Source organism: Chaetomium globosum, genomic scaffold (assembly GCF_000143365.1).
Source record: "Chaetomium globosum CBS 148.51 scaffold_2 genomic scaffold, whole genome shotgun sequence".
Taxonomy (NCBI): domain Eukaryota; kingdom Fungi; phylum Ascomycota; class Sordariomycetes; order Sordariales; family Chaetomiaceae; genus Chaetomium; species Chaetomium globosum.
In genome coordinates this window covers 3,042,156-3,058,997 of record NT_165977.1, presented here as the reverse complement: position 1 = coordinate 3,058,997, position 16,842 = coordinate 3,042,156, and the positions used below count along the sequence as shown (strand labels likewise).

Here is a 16,842-nt window from a genome sequence, read left to right as displayed (position 1 = left end):
TCAGCACGAAGACCACCCCGAACCACCGCCTCACCTTGGGCTCCAGATCCGCCCAGATGGTATGCCGCGACCGTTCCGCCTGCGTGCGGTGGTCCTCCCACAGGAAGCTACACTCGGTGATCACCACCCGCACCCCGTCTAACCACGCCGGCCCCGCCGCGAGCGTACCCGCCGTGGTATCCCCCAGGACAACGCAAACAAGCGGGCGTCGCCACGGGGGCCGTCAGCTCCACCACCCCCCTTCCCTTCACCGCTCCCTCGTCATCCTCATTTCCACCTTGCTGCTGCTGCTGCTGCTGGCGCAGCGCCTTGAGCTGCGCCCCCGACAGGCCGCGGACCACTCGGGCTTGAGCTTGTGGGTGACGGCTGCTGAACAGGTAGCCCAGGCAGGGCACGGTGTGGGCTCGCAGGGGAAGGCCGGTTGGCCGTGTAGGATTGGAAGGGCGGGAAGGCGCCGGAAGGGTTATGGTGCTGGAGGGGTGCAGGCCCGTGGATGGTGTGCGTTTGGAGAGGGGGTGGGGTGGTGATGAGGGGGGTTGGGGGGGTGGATTTGGGGTTGAGATTGAGGGTGGGTCTGGGTTTGGCGGTTGGTTTTGGGACTCGTCTTGAGCTTGTTCTTGTTCTTGGTCTTGTTCTCGTGCAGGGTTCTGCTGGTTGTCGGCGGGTTCAACTTCTTCCTTGGTCTTGGTTTCGGAAGTGTTGGAAGTGTTGTCCAACTTGTACTTCTTTAGGTACGGCGATGTGCTCTCGGGGGGCCAGATGCCGCCCCCTTCGCTCAGCATCGTCTTGGCATTGATGAAGTTGTCGAGAGCATCCTTCATCTCGGCGGGGCAGTAGATGTCTGGCGGGTCGCTGCGCTTAACAAAAGCGGGCGTGAGCAAGGTGTGGTCGCTGTGGCCGTGAGTGAGGAAGATGTGCTTGGGCCGGAGGTTGTTGACGACCATGCCGGCGTCCAGCAGCAGGTTAAGCTGCGGGATCACGAATGACGTGTGCCATGCTGCGCGAGAGCGGCCCGTGAGCGTTAGGTTGTGGTACGGTTTCGGGAACCGCCATTCCAAGATATCGGAGCGGGGTGATTGTGGGAGTGGCGTGGCGAAGGTTGGTGGTGGCATTCTAGCACTCAGTGACTAGTTGGGTTTGAAATAACTCAAGAATCCATGATTCATGCTGAGAAAAATAAAACGCTTATCAGCGGCAAAACATCGGTCTAGTTTAAAGTTGGAATGCCTAACTGTAACGTCCCTTACCCATGGCCAAAGCTAGGGAGCACTACAAGTCATAGACGGAGCCATCATAGAATCTGAACTACCTAGGTTCCTAAATAGGTAGGTGCTATAATGCATAACTACCAGGATATCTACGGGTTATATTCACAAAAAAGCCGACCGAGAAGGATAAGGCACTGGCACATCTTGATGCATTACCCCTCAATTTGCCTGTAGCAACTTTCCGTGAAAAATGCTGAGGCTCGTTACGGTTCTAAATAAAAGACTATGGCAACGATGGTTGCACTAGAGCAATACCTAGTAGCCCCTCTCCGAGGTACTACCTACCTTGATTACAACCCAACACCCTCACAGCGCCTCACCCACTCGCTGATGGCAGCATTGAAATTAAACAGCAGCATAAAAAGTACAGAGCACACACAACACTACATATAAAGCGGCCACGGAAGTGGATGAATAGGCTTAAATATCAGAAAATGCAGCCAGGCGTCTAGTCTAGAGTACCATGGCTCACGCTTCCTCTATGTTTGCGCCTCTGCTTGCAAATATTCAGTTCTGGACAGGAGGTTCGGCCGGCTCGTTTGACTTGGCCGCCGCCTGGGCAGGCGGGCCAGGGTGGATAGGGAGCGTTGAAGTCGGCCCCTGCCCTGCCTCGGCCGCTTGAGCCGCTTGAGCCGCTTGAGCCGCTTTTTTGAGTTTTCTCTTTTCCTTCTCCTTCTCTCTCGCCGCCTTCTTGGCCGCGGCCTTCTCCGCCTCTATCTCCTTCTGCTTGCGAAGCTCCTCGCCACCGAACGCTTCGCGCCATTCCTCAATCTTCGCCGCAGGGATGTTGGCGAACAGCAGTTCAGGCTCACCAACGGCGTGGCCCGGCTTGAGATCATTCGCTTCCCAGGTATCTGGGATCTGTGCCGGGATATCTTGGCCATCCCCGCCCGGCCCCTTGACCCCAAGTTGCCTGAGGATAGATTGCGACTTCTCGGGCATGTAGGGCGAGAGAAGGTGGGCCACGAGGTGAATGTGGTTGAGCGCGATACCAATCACAGCACGGCAGCGCTCCGGCTCCTCGGCGATGAGCTGGTTGCTGAGCTTGTTATCCTGGAGTAGCTTGTTGCCGAGCCCAGAGATGCTGATTCCGTTGTCAGTTTCAGGTTGTGTCAGGGCAGATGGGGTGTGCGACATACTTCATCACTATGGACAAGCCTGCCCTCAGCTTCACAGCCTTGAGATGTGCGACATAGTCTTGAAGGAGCTTCTCCACTTCCTCCCTGTGTTGCTGCAGAGCAGGAAATTTGGAAAGATCGTATTCGGGCACCACGCCGTCCATCTTGGCCTGGCAGAACTTGATGATACGCTGGCACAGATTGCCAAGATTCTTGAGCAGATCGTTGTTGTTGGCGTCAACAAATTCCCTTTAATTTGTTAGTGCGAGCGAGACGAGTGAAGAAAGCACGGCCAGACTCACTCCCATTTGAACTCCGAGTCGCTGGTCTCGGGCCGCCTCGACAAGAGGTAGTATCTCCAGATGTCAGCGTCGATGCCGGTATCGCGAGCGTTGGTACCGAACACGCCAACGCCCTTCGATTTGCTGAACTTTCCACCTTCGTAGTTGAGGTACTCGCAAGTGGACACGGCCTTGATCTTGGTCCAGTTCTCCTTGGTGCCGAGTTGGGAGGCGGGGAAGATGATGGTATGGAACCTGTGACCACTATTAGGGGAGCTCATCAATAATCGGCACACTACTTACGGAACGTTGTCTTTCCCCATGAACTGGTAAAGAGAGACATCATCTGGGTTTTTCCACCACTTTTCCCAGTTTGAGCCCGCCAGGTTGCCGGGATCGGTGTATGTCCTGGTAATTGAGGGGTACCCAACTGCTCAAGTTAGCGGCGACAAATCTAGGGGAGAGGCGTGGCATACTGCAAGCATCGAACCAGACGTAGAAAACCTTCTTGGCATAGTCCTCGTCGGAGAGACCGTCAAGCCCCGTGGGAACTGCGCACGGCAAATTAGTGAATCTGCTAAATTGAACCTCGAGGTGGCAGCGATAAACATACTTGGGACACCCCATTTGAGATCTCTGGTGATACCACGTGGCTTGAGCCCTTGATCCAGCCACGAGTGTGTGATAGAGACGCAATTCGCGCTCCAGGCCTTCTCGACCGTCTTGAGCCACTCTTCAATCTCGCCCTGAAGGGCGTCCAGGCGGAGGTAGAGATGCTTGGTTTGGCGCTTCTCAGGAGCGGTACCGTCCAATTTGCAGCGGGGGTTGATCAGCCAGCCGGTCGCCTTGGTCTCCTGGTTCCCGGAGGCGTCCCTCTCCGGTTCTAGAGGATCGAGAAGGTTGCCGCATGCGTCGCACTGAGGAATGAATTAGCGGCCGCGAACATTACAGATCAAACAGGGCAAATCAAACCTGGTCACCGCGGGCACCCTTGTCGTGACAGAGGCTGCACTCGCCCTCGACATATCGGTCGGCCAAGAAGGATGAGTGAGTTGGGCAGTAAGCCTGGGTTGTCTCACGCTGCTCGATGTAGCCGTTGTTCCAGAGACGAGTGAAGATGTCCTGGACGATAGCGGTGTGCTCGTCCGTGGGCGTACGGCCGAAGACGTCAAAATCGAGCCTGAACCAGTCGTAAATGTCCTTGTGGATGGCGTGATACTTGGCGCACAACGTCGCCGGGTCTACCCCCTCAGAGAGCGCCTTCGTCTCCGTCGCGGTGCCGTACTGGTCCGAGCCGCAGACATAGATGGTTGGAAGGCCCCTCGCCCGGCAGAACCTGGCAAAGACGTCTGCAGACTGTGAAGTTTGGTTAGTAACTAGAAGGACCGGAAGTACCCGGCGGAACCGCTCTGGCTTCGCAGAAACAGGGATGAGAAGAACTCGTGGAGTCACAGGCTGTTGATGTGAGATTCAGGGAGGGAAATGGAGAGTAAAAATTACCAGAACACTGCCGATGAGGTTGCCGAGATGTGGAACGTTGTTCACATAGGGAAGAGCGCTGGTGATGATAATATTTTCTTTCCCAGGTACGGGGAGGATCGGTTCTTTGGAGGCGACCATCTTGACTGCAAGGTTGCTAATGTCTTGGTCCTGGGTTGCGGTAGGAAATTGAGGGGTCCTTCTTGCTCCAAACGAACTTCATCCCACCAGAGATTATTGGGGAAGGTGGGGTGAGTCATGGTCCTGGTGGCCGATAACGGTTAAACCCCGGCGGAATCAGATTTTGGCCTGTTCGCCTCTTTTGTTCAAGATGAAACTCTCTCGTCTCAATTCTCAAGGGACATGCCAGTTCTTTCTGAGGGTTAGAATGAGGTAAAAAGAACTTGGGGACCAAAAGCAAGGATGAGGCTTTATCCACGATGATTCTGGGGAAAGTGGAGCGTTCAACGGGAATACTCTCTCTTGGATCCCATCAGGTAAACTAGCAAACTCATCATCCCTTCTGTTCTTTCTGAGATACTCGGTTTGTAATCTGATAACCAATAATATGATGAAGAGCGGGACTATCCAGTAATGCACCTATCTCGTTATCCGTGGGCGGGTCAGCATGAGTTAATGGAAGCAACTTTGAGAAGGGTATCGATGAATCACTAATATGTCGTCAGTTGTCCGCTGGCATTGTAGGACATACTTGTACCTTCACCCAGCACCTCCCATGGCACTGAGTATTGGGTCAGTTACGTGAGATAAGCAACAACATAGATAGCCATTATAGCTACAGCTCTTACCCACAAGCTCCCGATTCATACCCCTCACTCCACCTCAGCCCCCCCATCACCGCAACCACCACCGCTAGCCCACCCAGCACGCTGGCCCCGCCATACACATACGCATGCCTCCTCCTAAGCGCAGCCAGTTCCCCCACCCACGTCGACACAGTCGTCAAACACCCACAAAACCCATCCTGCACCCCCGCCAGCACCTGACACCCCACCGTCACCCTCACCCCCACCCCTTCTCCCGCACCACCCCCAACCGCCCCCGAATGCGCCAAATCCCACGCCGCCGCCAGAACCGCCGTCCCCACCACATTCACCACGAACGTGCCCACCGGAAACGCCGCAACCCGACCATTCAGCCACAGACTAACCACAAAACGAACCAAACAGCCCAGCGGCGCAAAGACCAGCGCGAACAGCACCTCGCCACGCCAGGCGGCGTGGCCGGCTGGGGGCAGGGCGGCCAGGAGCACAGCGCCGAGCCAGCAGCCCCAGGCGAGCGGCACGGCGGCGCGGTCGGCCCAGGCGTGCGGCGTGCGGTGTAGGGATGGCATGATGGGTGCGAGCGCGATGGCGAGGTGCGCGCCGAGGAAGAGGGCGGAGAGGGAGAGGGCGAGCGTAATGAGGGGGGATGGAGAGGAGCGCGAGGAAGCTGTAGCCGCCGTTTCGGGGGGGTAGTGGAGTGGATGTGCTTGGTGGGGAGGTCGTTGGCCAGCGCGAGGAAAGGTGTCGCGGATGAAGGCGGAGAAGGAGGTTAGGGAGCCCGCAGAAGCCAGTGGCGAGGCCAATGTATAATGGGATGGTCTTTTTGAGGGCGGCGTGGGTTTGTTTTGGGGAGGGGGCGCTGTTGGTGGTTTCTTCCTCGTCGGTGGACGGGCTGGGCGTTGGGGGTTGCGCCTCGCGGAACAGCATGCGGTCTTCGGAGAGGAAGCCCATGACTAAGCAGCCGGCGAAGTTGGGCCAGATGGAGGTGAAGATGACGGGGGTGCCGGGATAGTTGGTGAGGGCCTGGAGGCCGAGGCGGGCGAGAGTGCCGAGGATGGAGAAGAGGATGAGGTAGGAGATGGTGTAGAGCTGGGTGAGGAGACGCGAGACGTCGTACTTAGCCTCTTCTAGCTTCTTTGGCTCGGGTGGCTGGCGGTGGCGCTTCTGTTCCTGTACGAACTCCTGCTCCTGGGCCCGGGTCTGCTCGAGGCTTCGGAAACGGTGGATTGGTTCCTCGTGCGGGTTCTGAATGGGCGAGACATCGGCTGTCTCGTCTAGGTTGGTATACGTATCTGGGACATCGTAGCCGGGATGAGAAGTCATCGATGCCCGTCGAGAGTGTCGGGGATTCCGCTCATGTTTGAGTGGGATTCCTGAAGCGTTCTGTGGATGAGGTCGGTTTAACGAGGTGCGCGCGCCATCTGGAGAATCCAGATCGTGTGTCGAGCCCGGGGCATTGTATCCCCCAGACGTGGCCGAAGCGCGGCGGCCATGCTGTGTTCCTCGTGATGGCTCTTCATTTAGATGGTGGGACTCGGCCATTGCGCAATGCAAGCCAATCTTCTTTCGCTGCTTCAACCCATGTTTGTTTGATGTCGTTGTTTTGTGTCCGGAGTTAAATCGGACCTGGTCCGGAATGGATCGGATTTGGATGATGCCGGTACGTACCTCTTGGCAGCGGGCCCGGGCTCGATACCCCGGTTTTCCGACTGCTTGGCCTTCGTTCGGCCTTTATCTTATCTTCCTCCTGCCCCGCTCCCGGCTCACCGTCATCTCCGAGTGTCACGAGGAGGCAGGGACAGATGCATGCAGCTCAAGCCTGGGGCACCTTCCCCGACTGAGAAAGATAGCCAAGGCCAGGCCTTGATTTCTTTACCCGATCGCTGTTGCTTGTCTCGGAGTGCGGCGAGAATCCATGATGAGTCCAACCATGGAGCTCCCCTCTCCGGTTGCAGCGAATCAAGCTCCCGCACGACCTTCTGCAGATGTTTGCTTCCCAATGGGGCGTTGCCGTATAAGAGGCTAGACGCGGCGGAATACACCGTTCCTGGCTGCAGGTCCCCTTCCGTCGGATCTCAACGGTATCGCAACCTAACCTCGACCGACTCAAGTCTCCCCAAACAAAACCTTTGTTTTCCATTCTCATCTCTCCCTATTGTTATACTCTGTAGACCTTACCTTAGCCACCACCATGTCGGACCTTCCGCCCAACGTCCACGTCTCGCAGCATCCGTGCTTACTAGCCAAGCTGAGCCAGCTGCGGTCACAATACACCCCTCCGAGAGACGTCAAGGGGTTGATCCACGATATTTCCCTAATCGTAGCCTGCGAGGCGTTTGCCAAAGGACTCACCAGTCGTCCAGGATCAACTGTTCGTTATACCCCCGCCCCGGCCATCATCCCTCTAAACCCGAACCAAGCCTAACCTTTGCCTCCAGGACCAAACTCCCCTCGGCTTCGACTTCCAAACCCACCAACTCCTCCCCGCCACCGTCTCCCTGATCCCCATCCTCCGCTCCGGCCTGGGCATGGTTGAAGGTATGTACCACAACCCCTCCCCCCTTCTTCTCCACTCATTCCATACACCCACTCCAAAGAGCCATGCTGACTCAACCCACCCTCAACCCCACAGCGATCCAAACCCTGCTCCCGCACCCAGTCCCCGTCCACCACCTCGGCCTCTACCGCGAGCCGGCGACGCTGCACCCCGTCGAGTACTACAACAACCTGCCCAACCACCTGGCCAGCGGCGGCGGCACCGCGGGGGGCAGCGCGTCCGAGCTGGCCATCATCCTCGACCCGGTCATCGCTACGGGCGGGACCTGCGCGGCGGCCATCCAGACGCTGCGCGAGTGGGGCGCCCAGCGCATCATCGTGCTGTCCGTGCTCGGCGCCGCGTCCGGCGTGAAGGCGGCGGCCGCCGAGTGGCCGGCGGGTGTGGAGATTTGGCTGGCCGGGGTGGATGAAGAGTTGACTGATCGTGGGATGCTCAAGCCTGGTCTGGGAGATGTGGGGGATAGGCTGTTTTTGACTATTGGGAAGTGAGAGTGGTAGGTAGGTAGGTAGGTAGGTGGCTTGGTTGAATAGAGTCGTGGCGGTTGTTGGATGTGGAATGGAGTATATACACCTTCACCTTCCAACTAGTGACATGCCATACGCCTTTTGACACCAACCAGTATATGTGACAAAAAACAGTGGATCAAACAAACAGGCGGTATTCATTCACCATGATCGGTGCTATGTCTTAACATTCCGTCAAAGGTATCTATGCTAACTAGCCATAACCCCATCATTGTCACACAACATCTCAACTTGGTACATATTGCTCCTCATCCACAAGCGTGTCCTCCTTCCAGCAATCTTCCACCCACCTCGCAGAGACAACCCTAGGCACCGCCCTCCTAGCGCTAATCTTGTGCCGCACATCCGCCGCCACCACCTTCTCCGACGCAGCAGTGTCCTCCCTCCCACCAACAACGACCACATGCGTGATCCGCTCGTCCCCAATATCCTCCACCACCCCCCCATTCCCAAACCGCACATAGCTCGCCAGCCTGAGCGCCCCGGCCGCGGACACCCCTTCCCCGAGCGCAAAGTGCACCCGACACCGCCGGAACATGAAGCTCTTCAGGCCGTCCAGGCCGTTGCCGCGCTCCTCGAGCTGGTCGAGGAACTGGTCCGCGACAAACCCCTCGCTCTCGTCTGGCAGGTCCATGCCGTCGAGGATCGCGCGCAGCTCGTCGACGCCGACATCCCGCGCGTAGCTGTCGCCGTACTGGTCCGTGCTCTTCTGGGCGACGCGCTTCATCTCCTCGGTGGCATGCAGCAGGTGGCTTTCCTCGAACGGGAGGAGGTACCCCTCTCCGCCGGTCTGCTCGAGGCAGTCAAACACCCACTTGGGCCGCACGATGTCCGCGTCGCCGGCCTTTTTGAGGCTCGCTACCTTGACCACGTTCTTGTCCGCCAGCAGGATCATGCCGGATTCCTTGTTCACTGTCTGGTGCAGCTTGCCCCCGTTCTCTTTGAGCAGTTTCTCCAAATTGGGCTTGGTCATCTTTTTGGGCTTGAGCACCTCCGACAGGACGCAGAAGTCCAGCCCCTGGAACACGTTGGTCTTCGGCTTCTTCACGGCGAGGAACTCGGCCGTCTGCTTGGCGGCATCCGCAGCGCCGGCAATGACTAGGTCCTTCTTCTGTCGCTTCGCCGGTTTGCGCTTGCGGCTCTCCATCTCCATCGCCTTGCGCTCCTTCTCCTCCTGCTTGACCTTAGTGCGCAGCGCCTCGGACTCGTCCACGTCCATGCCGGCATCCCACGCCTTGTCGAGGCGCATCTTTCGGAAGCGCGGGAAGCGCAGCGTCCAGCCGGCGGCGAACTGGTCCGACGGCGCAAACGACGAGGCCTTGATGGAGATGACGACCGACTCGCTTGGGCGGATCCACACGTCGGGCCGCTCGTATTGCAGCCGTTCACCACCGCCCAGCTCGATGAACTCGGATGGGGGGCTGGCCGGGTCCCACTCCTTCCACTTTCCTTCGGTGTGGTGGCGCATCTCGCCGTAGTCCTCGGCCTTGAACCCGCCGCCGACCTTGCAGAAACTGAGGCACTTCTCGCGGCTGGCGGCGGCACCGGAACGTACAAAGTTCTCGCTGACGCGCAGACCGCACAAGAAGCTCGAGAGCGTGCCGCCGCGCCGCCCCGAGCCCCAGTACCCGCCAATAACGACCAGGTCGAGCGATTCACCAAATTCGGACATGTATTCGGGCTTGACTTTGATCCAGTCGTTGTTACGGCTGTTTAGCTGGTACCGCGACCGTGGGTTCTTGAGCACAAGACCCTCGGATGCTTCAGCTACGATCACGCGGAGGTGCGGTTCGATTTCGTCGGCTGATTTGGCTGTGATGTATGGGTGGATCTCTAGGCGCCCGGGCTCACCCTTGACAGCGCGTTCAAGGGCGCGGTGGCGGTCGGCGAGAGTGTATTCGGTGAGGGACTTGTCGTTGAGGAGGAGGATGTCGAAGACGCGATAAAGCGGCCGTGGACCGTTGTGAAAGGGGTTCTTTTGCTGGTCCAAGGCGGCAGTTTTGAGGGTGCCGAAGGGTACCATCTTGTCGACCTCCGGGTCCCAGGTGATCATCTCGCCGTCGAGGATCAGATTTCGCACGCGGCTGTCAAAAGCGTTCTTCAGGTGCCGGGTAAGCGCCGAGTTGTTATCTTCTAGCCCGCTCCCGTATAGGTAAGTATACTCTTTGGCCTTTCGTGACCAAAAAGCGAACTTGTAACCGCCGGGCACGTTATCATCCTCCTGCATATGCATCTGCATGCGCTCGCCATCCAATTTCTCTTCAATCCAGAACTCCTGGTCCTCCTCGCTACACCCCAAGTTTGAGACCAGCTTTGCGAATGACGTCGTCGTTTGGAACTGCGCCAGCTGTGGCTGGAAACACGACATGAGCGTGACGCCGGTCTCCTGCTGCTCGAGCCGAAACTCGGGGTCGTGCAACTCCCAACACACGCGCCTCAAGCTCGACGAGACGCTGAACAGCGGCTCGGCATCCGGATGCCACAGCCCCAAGAACGTCCTCTCCGTAGCGCCAACCTTCATCTCCTTGAGGATAATCCTCACCAGCCACATAAGCTCCTCTGCATTCATCCCCTGATAAAACTCCTCGAAAATCGGCAATTGCTCCGCCTCACCACTCGCCCCCGCCAGACGATCCAGCATCACATTGACATCCCCGATGGTAAACTCCCCCGGCTCACTTCTCATCTGCCGCTTCCCCACAATCTCAAAACACCTCCCCGCAAAATCCCCCGCCGTCGTGACACTCCCATCCCCAAACCTACCACCACCACCACCACCACCACCCCCTCCCCTGTCCCCACGCCCACCACCACCACCCCCCGGCAACTTCCAATGCATCAACGCATACCCATCCTCCGAATTCCGATCAATCTTCATAACCTTCACCAACAACTTCCCGATCGAATTCTCCTTCAGCCCATACACCCCGCGATCACGGTCCTTGTCCGGCAGGATGAGGCGCATGGCGGGGTAAAAGTCCGGGCCGACCTCTGCGCGCCAGCGCGCCATGAAGCGCTCGATGATGTGGCGGCGCTGCTCGTGGTACGAGAGCTTGGAGGAAGCGGAGGAGCCGCCGCGGCCCGGTCGGCGCGCGGGCCCAGAGGCCCCCGCCGTGGTCGGCTTGCAGTCCATGAGCGGGTTGAAGAGGTCTAGGAAGAGGTGGGAGAAGGTGGGGGTTTTGGAGTGGTTGCGTGGGCGGTTTGGGGGAAGCTTTGAAGGGGGGGGGAGGTGGTTAGCTATCGTGGGGGAGGGAGGTGAGTGGAGGGGGTGGGGGGTGGTGCTTACTGTTCGTCGAGCTCTTCGAGGCTCAGGGGGCCGCTCCCGTACTGTTTCTCATCTTCTTCAATTGCGTCGACATCTGGCGACTTGGCGCGTTTGGTTCGACTGCTCATGGTGGCGGTTGCTGGTGGGCTGTGAATGTGAGGGCGCAAGGGTGTAATGAGAATGAGACCAATCGATGGTTGTGTGAGGAGATGTCTGACGAGTATGAGAGCATCAAAACTGCCAATTTGTATTCTGAAGCTTTTGCGGAGGATTGGTAGGGTTTCAAAATCAATTCAAGGATGGAAATTGTGTGTTTTGAGGGAGAGAACGACGGGAAGAACCGCTGAAGAGGTCGTTGCCGGCATCAACTCCAGGCAGCAAGCCCATATATAACCCTAACCCCAAACATCTCAACCGACGTCACCGACCATTATTATCTCCTCATCCTGTCTCGAGCAACATCACTCATTGCACATTTATTCCATCTCACTTCCATGCATTCACCTCCGTTGTTATTGAGACCGGAAATCGTATTATTACACACTCAAGCAGACTATTACGCAGCGAAGAATACCAGACAACAAGAGAGCAAATCAAGAAACCAAGGCAACGCAAGGCCGACCGCATACCGAGTACAGTACCCTTAAAACAACTCGAGGCATGAAATTCACAATCTGGTTTTGACGTTGCCCCCTTAAAACAGAAAACAACCCAGCCTATTCATAACTCATCACATCAACCGGGTATAATGAAACTGGCTCTCCCCTCCACGTCTCTTCAGGGATCGCTATCCCCCGTCTCCATCACAACTCCGCATCCCGCATCTCTGCCCACTGCAGCGCTGCAACCTCCTCCTCCTCCCCCTCCTAATACGCAGCCGGCGCAGTCGGGTCAAAGGCGGGCGTGTGGGCCTTGAAGCCCCCATTGAGGTTGTTAACCCCCAAGGTGTTGCCGTTTGGGGCGGTGGTCTTCAGGGGACCACCGTTGGTAACCCCACCGCCATTCACGGGGTTCCCGTTGAGGGCACCCCCGTTCAACGGTGCGGCGGCGTACGCGTTGCCGTTTGTTGCGGCGTGGGAGTTCCCGGGGGCAGCGGTGGCGGCCCGGTGCGGCTTGCGCACGACCTTGGGGGCGGCGGGGAGGTCGCGGCTCTTGGCGGCGGAGCCGATGGAGAAGACGGGGCTCTCCCACTTGTCGCCCTTGCGGGCGAGGTCGCGGTACTCGGTGGCCTTGGAGCTGATGCCGCCGGGCAGGTGGATGTTGGGGAAGATGCTGTCCTCCTTGGTGATGGCGTAGTTGACCTTCTTGTCGGCCACGACACCCTCGGCCTTCTGCTTGCCCTGTAGCACCTTCTTCTGAGCGGCCGTCACGTACCGGTTGTAGATGTTGGGTGTTCGCTCCGGGTCTTCGCGCGCCTGCTCGAGCGCCCGGTCGGCCTCTTGCTTGACCTGGAACAGCATGGCGTCGAGCTGCACGGCCTGGTCCTTGATCGCCTTCTCCAGCGCTTTTTGCACGCCGGGGCGCAGGACCTTGAGCATCAGCGGCTTGAAGAGGCCGAAGAGCATCTTGTGGCTCGACTTTACGAGTTTGATGTTGAGGTTGTTGACGACGACGTCCACTTTGTCGACCTTGAAGAAAGACTGCTTGTCCCTCTCGTCTGGCGACGACAGCTTCATGCGGAAAGTGAAGCCGTCTCCGGCTAGAAGGAAGTTGGCCACCCCCTTATCCGTGATGGAAGGGAAGCCCTGCTTCCGCTTGATGTAGTAGCTGACATCCCGAAGATCCATTTGGATGCCCGCCACCTTGACATCGACTGAGTGCTTGCTGTTGCTAGCAATCTTCTTGCGACCGAAGCGCATGTAGTTCTCACTAGCAATCTCCAGCACGTTGGGCATGAAGTTGTCGCTCTCGAGGACGAGGTTCTCAATGACAGCGTCAAACTGGGGATCCGAGTACTCGATCCGCGGCACCGGGATGTAGGCGACATTCTCGAAGATAGCAGGCAGGATCACATCGGTGAGGTCCTTGATAAGGTGGGGCTTGAAGGTCGGCTTCCCGTCGTCGTCGTTGCCCAGATCGGTAAACAGTTTGGTCAGCGAGGCGGCAAAAGCCTTGTTCTGCGGGTCCTGGTCGAACTGGTCGGCCAGGAACTTGATCTCGTCCACGATGCGGTCGGTATGACTACGGTACTTGTCACGGAGCAGGTAGTTGCCCTCGTCGTACAGGCGGTTCCACTGCACATTGGACTCGTCATCGAGGATGTATCCCTGCTCTTGCAGGCAGCGGCGGACATACTGGTTCAGGGCCTTGAACCAGTTCCGTAGCTGAGGGTCGCGATCTGCATCTTCGTAGATGGTGTTGATCGAGGCCCACAGATCATCCGTGGAGGTGCCATTGGCAAACCGCTCGATCAGCGTCTTGAGGTCGGTCTCGGCTTGGACTAAACTCGAGCGAGCGTCCTTGACGGTGCCTGAACCGCCCCGGGCTAGCCGGTTAGCGTGGTCGCTGTACTCCTCGGCGAGGTCCAGCAGTGTCTGGACGGCCTGGTAATAATCAGGGTGCTGCTGGCACTCAAGAACCATTTTCTGGGGCGAGCTAGTTAGCTATCGACTGCCAAGGAGAGACTGGCCAAAGAAGGGTGACATACCTTGAGACGCCAGACAGTCTGATCCCGGCGCTCCTGGGGTACCTTGCGGGAGAAGTATTTCCTCGTACGCTCTCGGTACTCCTCACGTCTTGCGCGGGCCCTCTCTTTGGTCTCTTCGTCAACGTTTTCATTGACGTTGCGCTTCAGGGCGTCCTTGGTTGTGACTGCACCTCCCAATGCGTCGGCCCCCGAGGTGGCGCCGGTCTGGCGATCGTGCGCCGCGGTGGCTGCCAAATCCCTGGGGTCCGTGGAACCTGATGGGTGGGCGCTGGATGTACCTTCAGCCGTCGCAGCCCTCACGTCCTCCTTGGGATTTCCCTTGTAGTAGTTCTGCAGTCTGCCCTTCACCGCGTCCTTTGACATATCTGGCGCATCGTGCCAGGTATTATCCTGAGCGGGGTGGTCGAGCTGGGCGAGGTCTTCTTGGCTAGGCCTGACGCGAGCGGCGGCGTTCGTGGCGGCATCTCCGGCCATGTCGCGGAGGAGAATCGTGGCATCCTTGACTGCGTGGGGTTAGCATGCTTTCTCAAACTTAGAAGTATGTATGTGCGTGTAGCTACCGAGGAGTACGTACGAAGCTTCCGGAACTGGCCATTGGTGATGATCAGGGTGCCGAGAGTTCGCAGGCCTTCGAGAGCCTGGTTGCCGTGTTGCTGCGCCTGCTCTTTGCTTAAGGGGGCGCCGGGGGTCGACACCGCCTTGGGGTCGAACTGCTGGGTTTGCCAGATGAAATCCTGAAGCAGGTTCCCATCATTTTTGGACAAGAGCAGATGTTTGGCCTGCCTCACCACTTCCTTGGCGTCGGCTACGAGTGCCTGCCCCTCTGGTGAGAGCCTCTGAGAAGGGCCCGAGAGCGCCTTGGACTCAAGAAAGCTGTTCAGGGCCACATCAATCTGATCGTTCTGTGGACGTGTGCATATTAGTTTCTACGCTCTCCACGAGGAACGCGAGGGCACGCACCGAAGGGACTTTGCCCGTTTTGAAAGCACTAATGATGCCGTATATCTGGAGTTTGCGGTTGACGTCGGCCTCCTTCTGCTTGATATCTGTGGGTTTGTTGACGCTGGGTGCCATTTTGTATGGGTTTCTGGTGGGTGGTTGTTGTTAAAGGTCGGGTTGGAGTTGATATCACACACGTCGAGATGGTATTTTGGACGGGGGGGGGGGTATCAAAAAGGGAAACAAATTTGGGGTATCAAGATTATTCGATGTCAGTGAGGTGAGGTCATTAAGAGCGGAAGAGTCTCGCAGGCTGGGTGCGAGCGTGGTTTCCAGGTTATTATAGACGGCAAGCCAAGGGCATCAAAGTAAAGTAACACTGGCAAGTAAAACGATGCTCACTTGGCACTTCAGGAATTCAACCGAGAAAGACGGCGGTGACGTGACACGCATACGGTACCTAGCGGTTGTGGACCCATCAAGTGCGTCATAGGAAAGAGCAAGGGCCAGCCAATTTCCTCGATTCGTCGAGGCCGGCTTTCACCTTCCTCTCACAGGGCAGGCTCGAGACAGGTTTAACTATGGGTTTCAGCTGTCCTCTAGTTGGGCAAAGGCGAGCTAGGGTGAGTGTCTGGGCGATCCCCAAGAGCAAAGCGAGTCCCCAATCTGAGCCGACCTAAGCCAGCTTCAGAATGACCGAGATGCTGCGTCACTGCTCCAGCAAGTCCAGTTCCTGGCCCCACCGCTTCCATTGACGAACAAAGCTCGGCGCGCCCTCGGCCACAACAATGATGCCTCCATAAATGTAGACAGACAGTACGAAAGTACCTACCACCCACCCAGACTTGCCAGATCTATACCTAGGTGCCTACGAGCTATAGTTACATGTACACTAAAATAATGCAGTCGAGAGCTGGCTAGACCTCGAAAGGCGGCAGTTGCTATCAATGACGTCATCCCCCCACGTGGCTCGAATCTGTGGCGCTCGCTTGGCTTTCCCAACTCTGCAAATCTGCCGTCCCTCTCTTGCCTCCTTTTACCCATAACAGGACCCGCGATGGGAGCACAAACATCCATGGATGACGTGGGGTTCATCCAAACAGCAAAATGAGATGAACCCTCCCTAGCAGGGTCATCACATGCACGTGCATCTTCAATTCCGGCGAGGGTTAGGGCTTGGACTTTCCGTGCTTGCCAACGCAGCCCCCGCCCCTTACCCCTTTTTGCAAGCTCGTTTCCAAACCCAGGCCCAGCTTAATTAGCAGCCAGAGTCCAAAAGCTTTACAAGTATAGCTATTGTACTGCATTTTCATCTGCCGCACTTATTCGAACGATACATCTAAACTCTGTCCTGTTGTTGGTAACTAAGGTACCTAGTGGGTGGGCTACCCATGGCAAAGCTTGCCCGGCCGCATGCACAGCCCCTTTACCTTCCCGGCCTTTACCCCTGGCCCTTCTTCATCGACTTTAATCGCTGTGGAGTTTGGCTAAGCTTCTATTTGCTTTTGTTGTAGTTACATATATGTAAACCTTGGAGGAGATCGTGATCCGGCTGCTAACTTCTTTCTGACTGACCACTCTGTCCCACGCTGCCCCCCCCCCCCCCCCCCCAACCCCCCGAACCTCCTTTCTTTCCTTTGAGTGAACTTACTTTTGGGCCCCCTCCCTTTGGTTGAACCCCCCCAACCCTGAAAGACTTTGCCACAAGGGTTTTTTTGGTCGGATTTCCTTTGGCTGAACCCCTTGGGTTTAAATTCTTTCGTCCCAAAATCCCCCAACAAGGGACCCCGCGTCTAAACCCCGGAAAAATTTGGGCCAAGTTTTTTTTCCGCGGCCCCTAAGGCGACCATTGGGTCCCCGGGCCACGGGGGGGCCTTGAACCCTGCCCCCCGTGTTGTAAAGAACCCCCGGCTTAGGGTGGGGGGGGGTTTGCCCTTCATGTGTTTAGAAAAAAAAAAAATCCCCCCATAACCCACAAA

The 16,842-nt window shown here is 57.4% G+C and overlaps 5 protein-coding genes across 5 annotated transcripts; 1 reads left to right on the top strand and 4 right to left on the bottom strand.

The window, feature by feature from the left end:
• Nucleotides 1-107: 107 nt before the first annotated feature.
• CHGG_03100 (uncharacterized protein) lies at nucleotides 108-1,112 on the bottom strand (the record flags this gene model as incomplete). Its single annotated transcript, XM_001229615.1, has 1 exon — nucleotides 108-1,112. The coding sequence occupies one exon, from the start codon at nucleotides 1,110-1,112 to the stop codon at nucleotides 108-110; it is 1,005 nt and encodes a 334-aa protein (XP_001229616.1).
• Nucleotides 1,113-1,775: 663 nt separating this feature from the next.
• On the bottom strand, nucleotides 1,776-6,473 carry CHGG_03099 (uncharacterized protein; the record flags this gene model as incomplete). Its single annotated transcript, XM_001229614.1, has 9 exons — nucleotides 1,776-2,352; nucleotides 2,408-2,635; nucleotides 2,689-2,922; nucleotides 3,158-3,218; nucleotides 3,281-3,584; nucleotides 3,640-4,122; nucleotides 4,859-4,877; nucleotides 4,956-5,750; nucleotides 5,821-6,473. 9 exons carry the CDS (start codon nucleotides 6,471-6,473, stop codon nucleotides 1,776-1,778), a joined length of 3,354 nt encoding a protein of 1,117 aa, XP_001229615.1.
• A 649-nt stretch (nucleotides 6,474-7,122) lies between these two features.
• On the top strand, nucleotides 7,123-7,976 carry CHGG_03098 (uncharacterized protein; the record flags this gene model as incomplete). The annotated part of the gene is made up of 3 exons (XM_001229613.1): nucleotides 7,123-7,302; nucleotides 7,370-7,469; nucleotides 7,564-7,976. 3 exons carry the CDS (start codon nucleotides 7,123-7,125, stop codon nucleotides 7,974-7,976), a joined length of 693 nt encoding a protein of 230 aa, XP_001229614.1.
• Nucleotides 7,977-8,238: 262 nt separating this feature from the next.
• On the bottom strand, nucleotides 8,239-11,145 carry CHGG_03097 (uncharacterized protein; the record flags this gene model as incomplete). The annotated part of the gene is made up of 1 exon (XM_001229612.1): nucleotides 8,239-11,145. The coding sequence occupies one exon, from the start codon at nucleotides 11,143-11,145 to the stop codon at nucleotides 8,239-8,241; it is 2,907 nt and encodes a 968-aa protein (XP_001229613.1).
• Nucleotides 11,146-12,143: 998 nt separating this feature from the next.
• On the bottom strand, nucleotides 12,144-14,998 carry CHGG_03096 (uncharacterized protein; the record flags this gene model as incomplete). The annotated part of the gene is made up of 4 exons (XM_001229611.1): nucleotides 12,144-13,862; nucleotides 13,925-14,427; nucleotides 14,499-14,826; nucleotides 14,885-14,998. The coding sequence occupies 4 exons, from the start codon at nucleotides 14,996-14,998 to the stop codon at nucleotides 12,144-12,146; spliced, it is 2,664 nt and encodes an 887-aa protein (XP_001229612.1).
• Nucleotides 14,999-16,842: the final 1,844 nt, after the last annotated feature.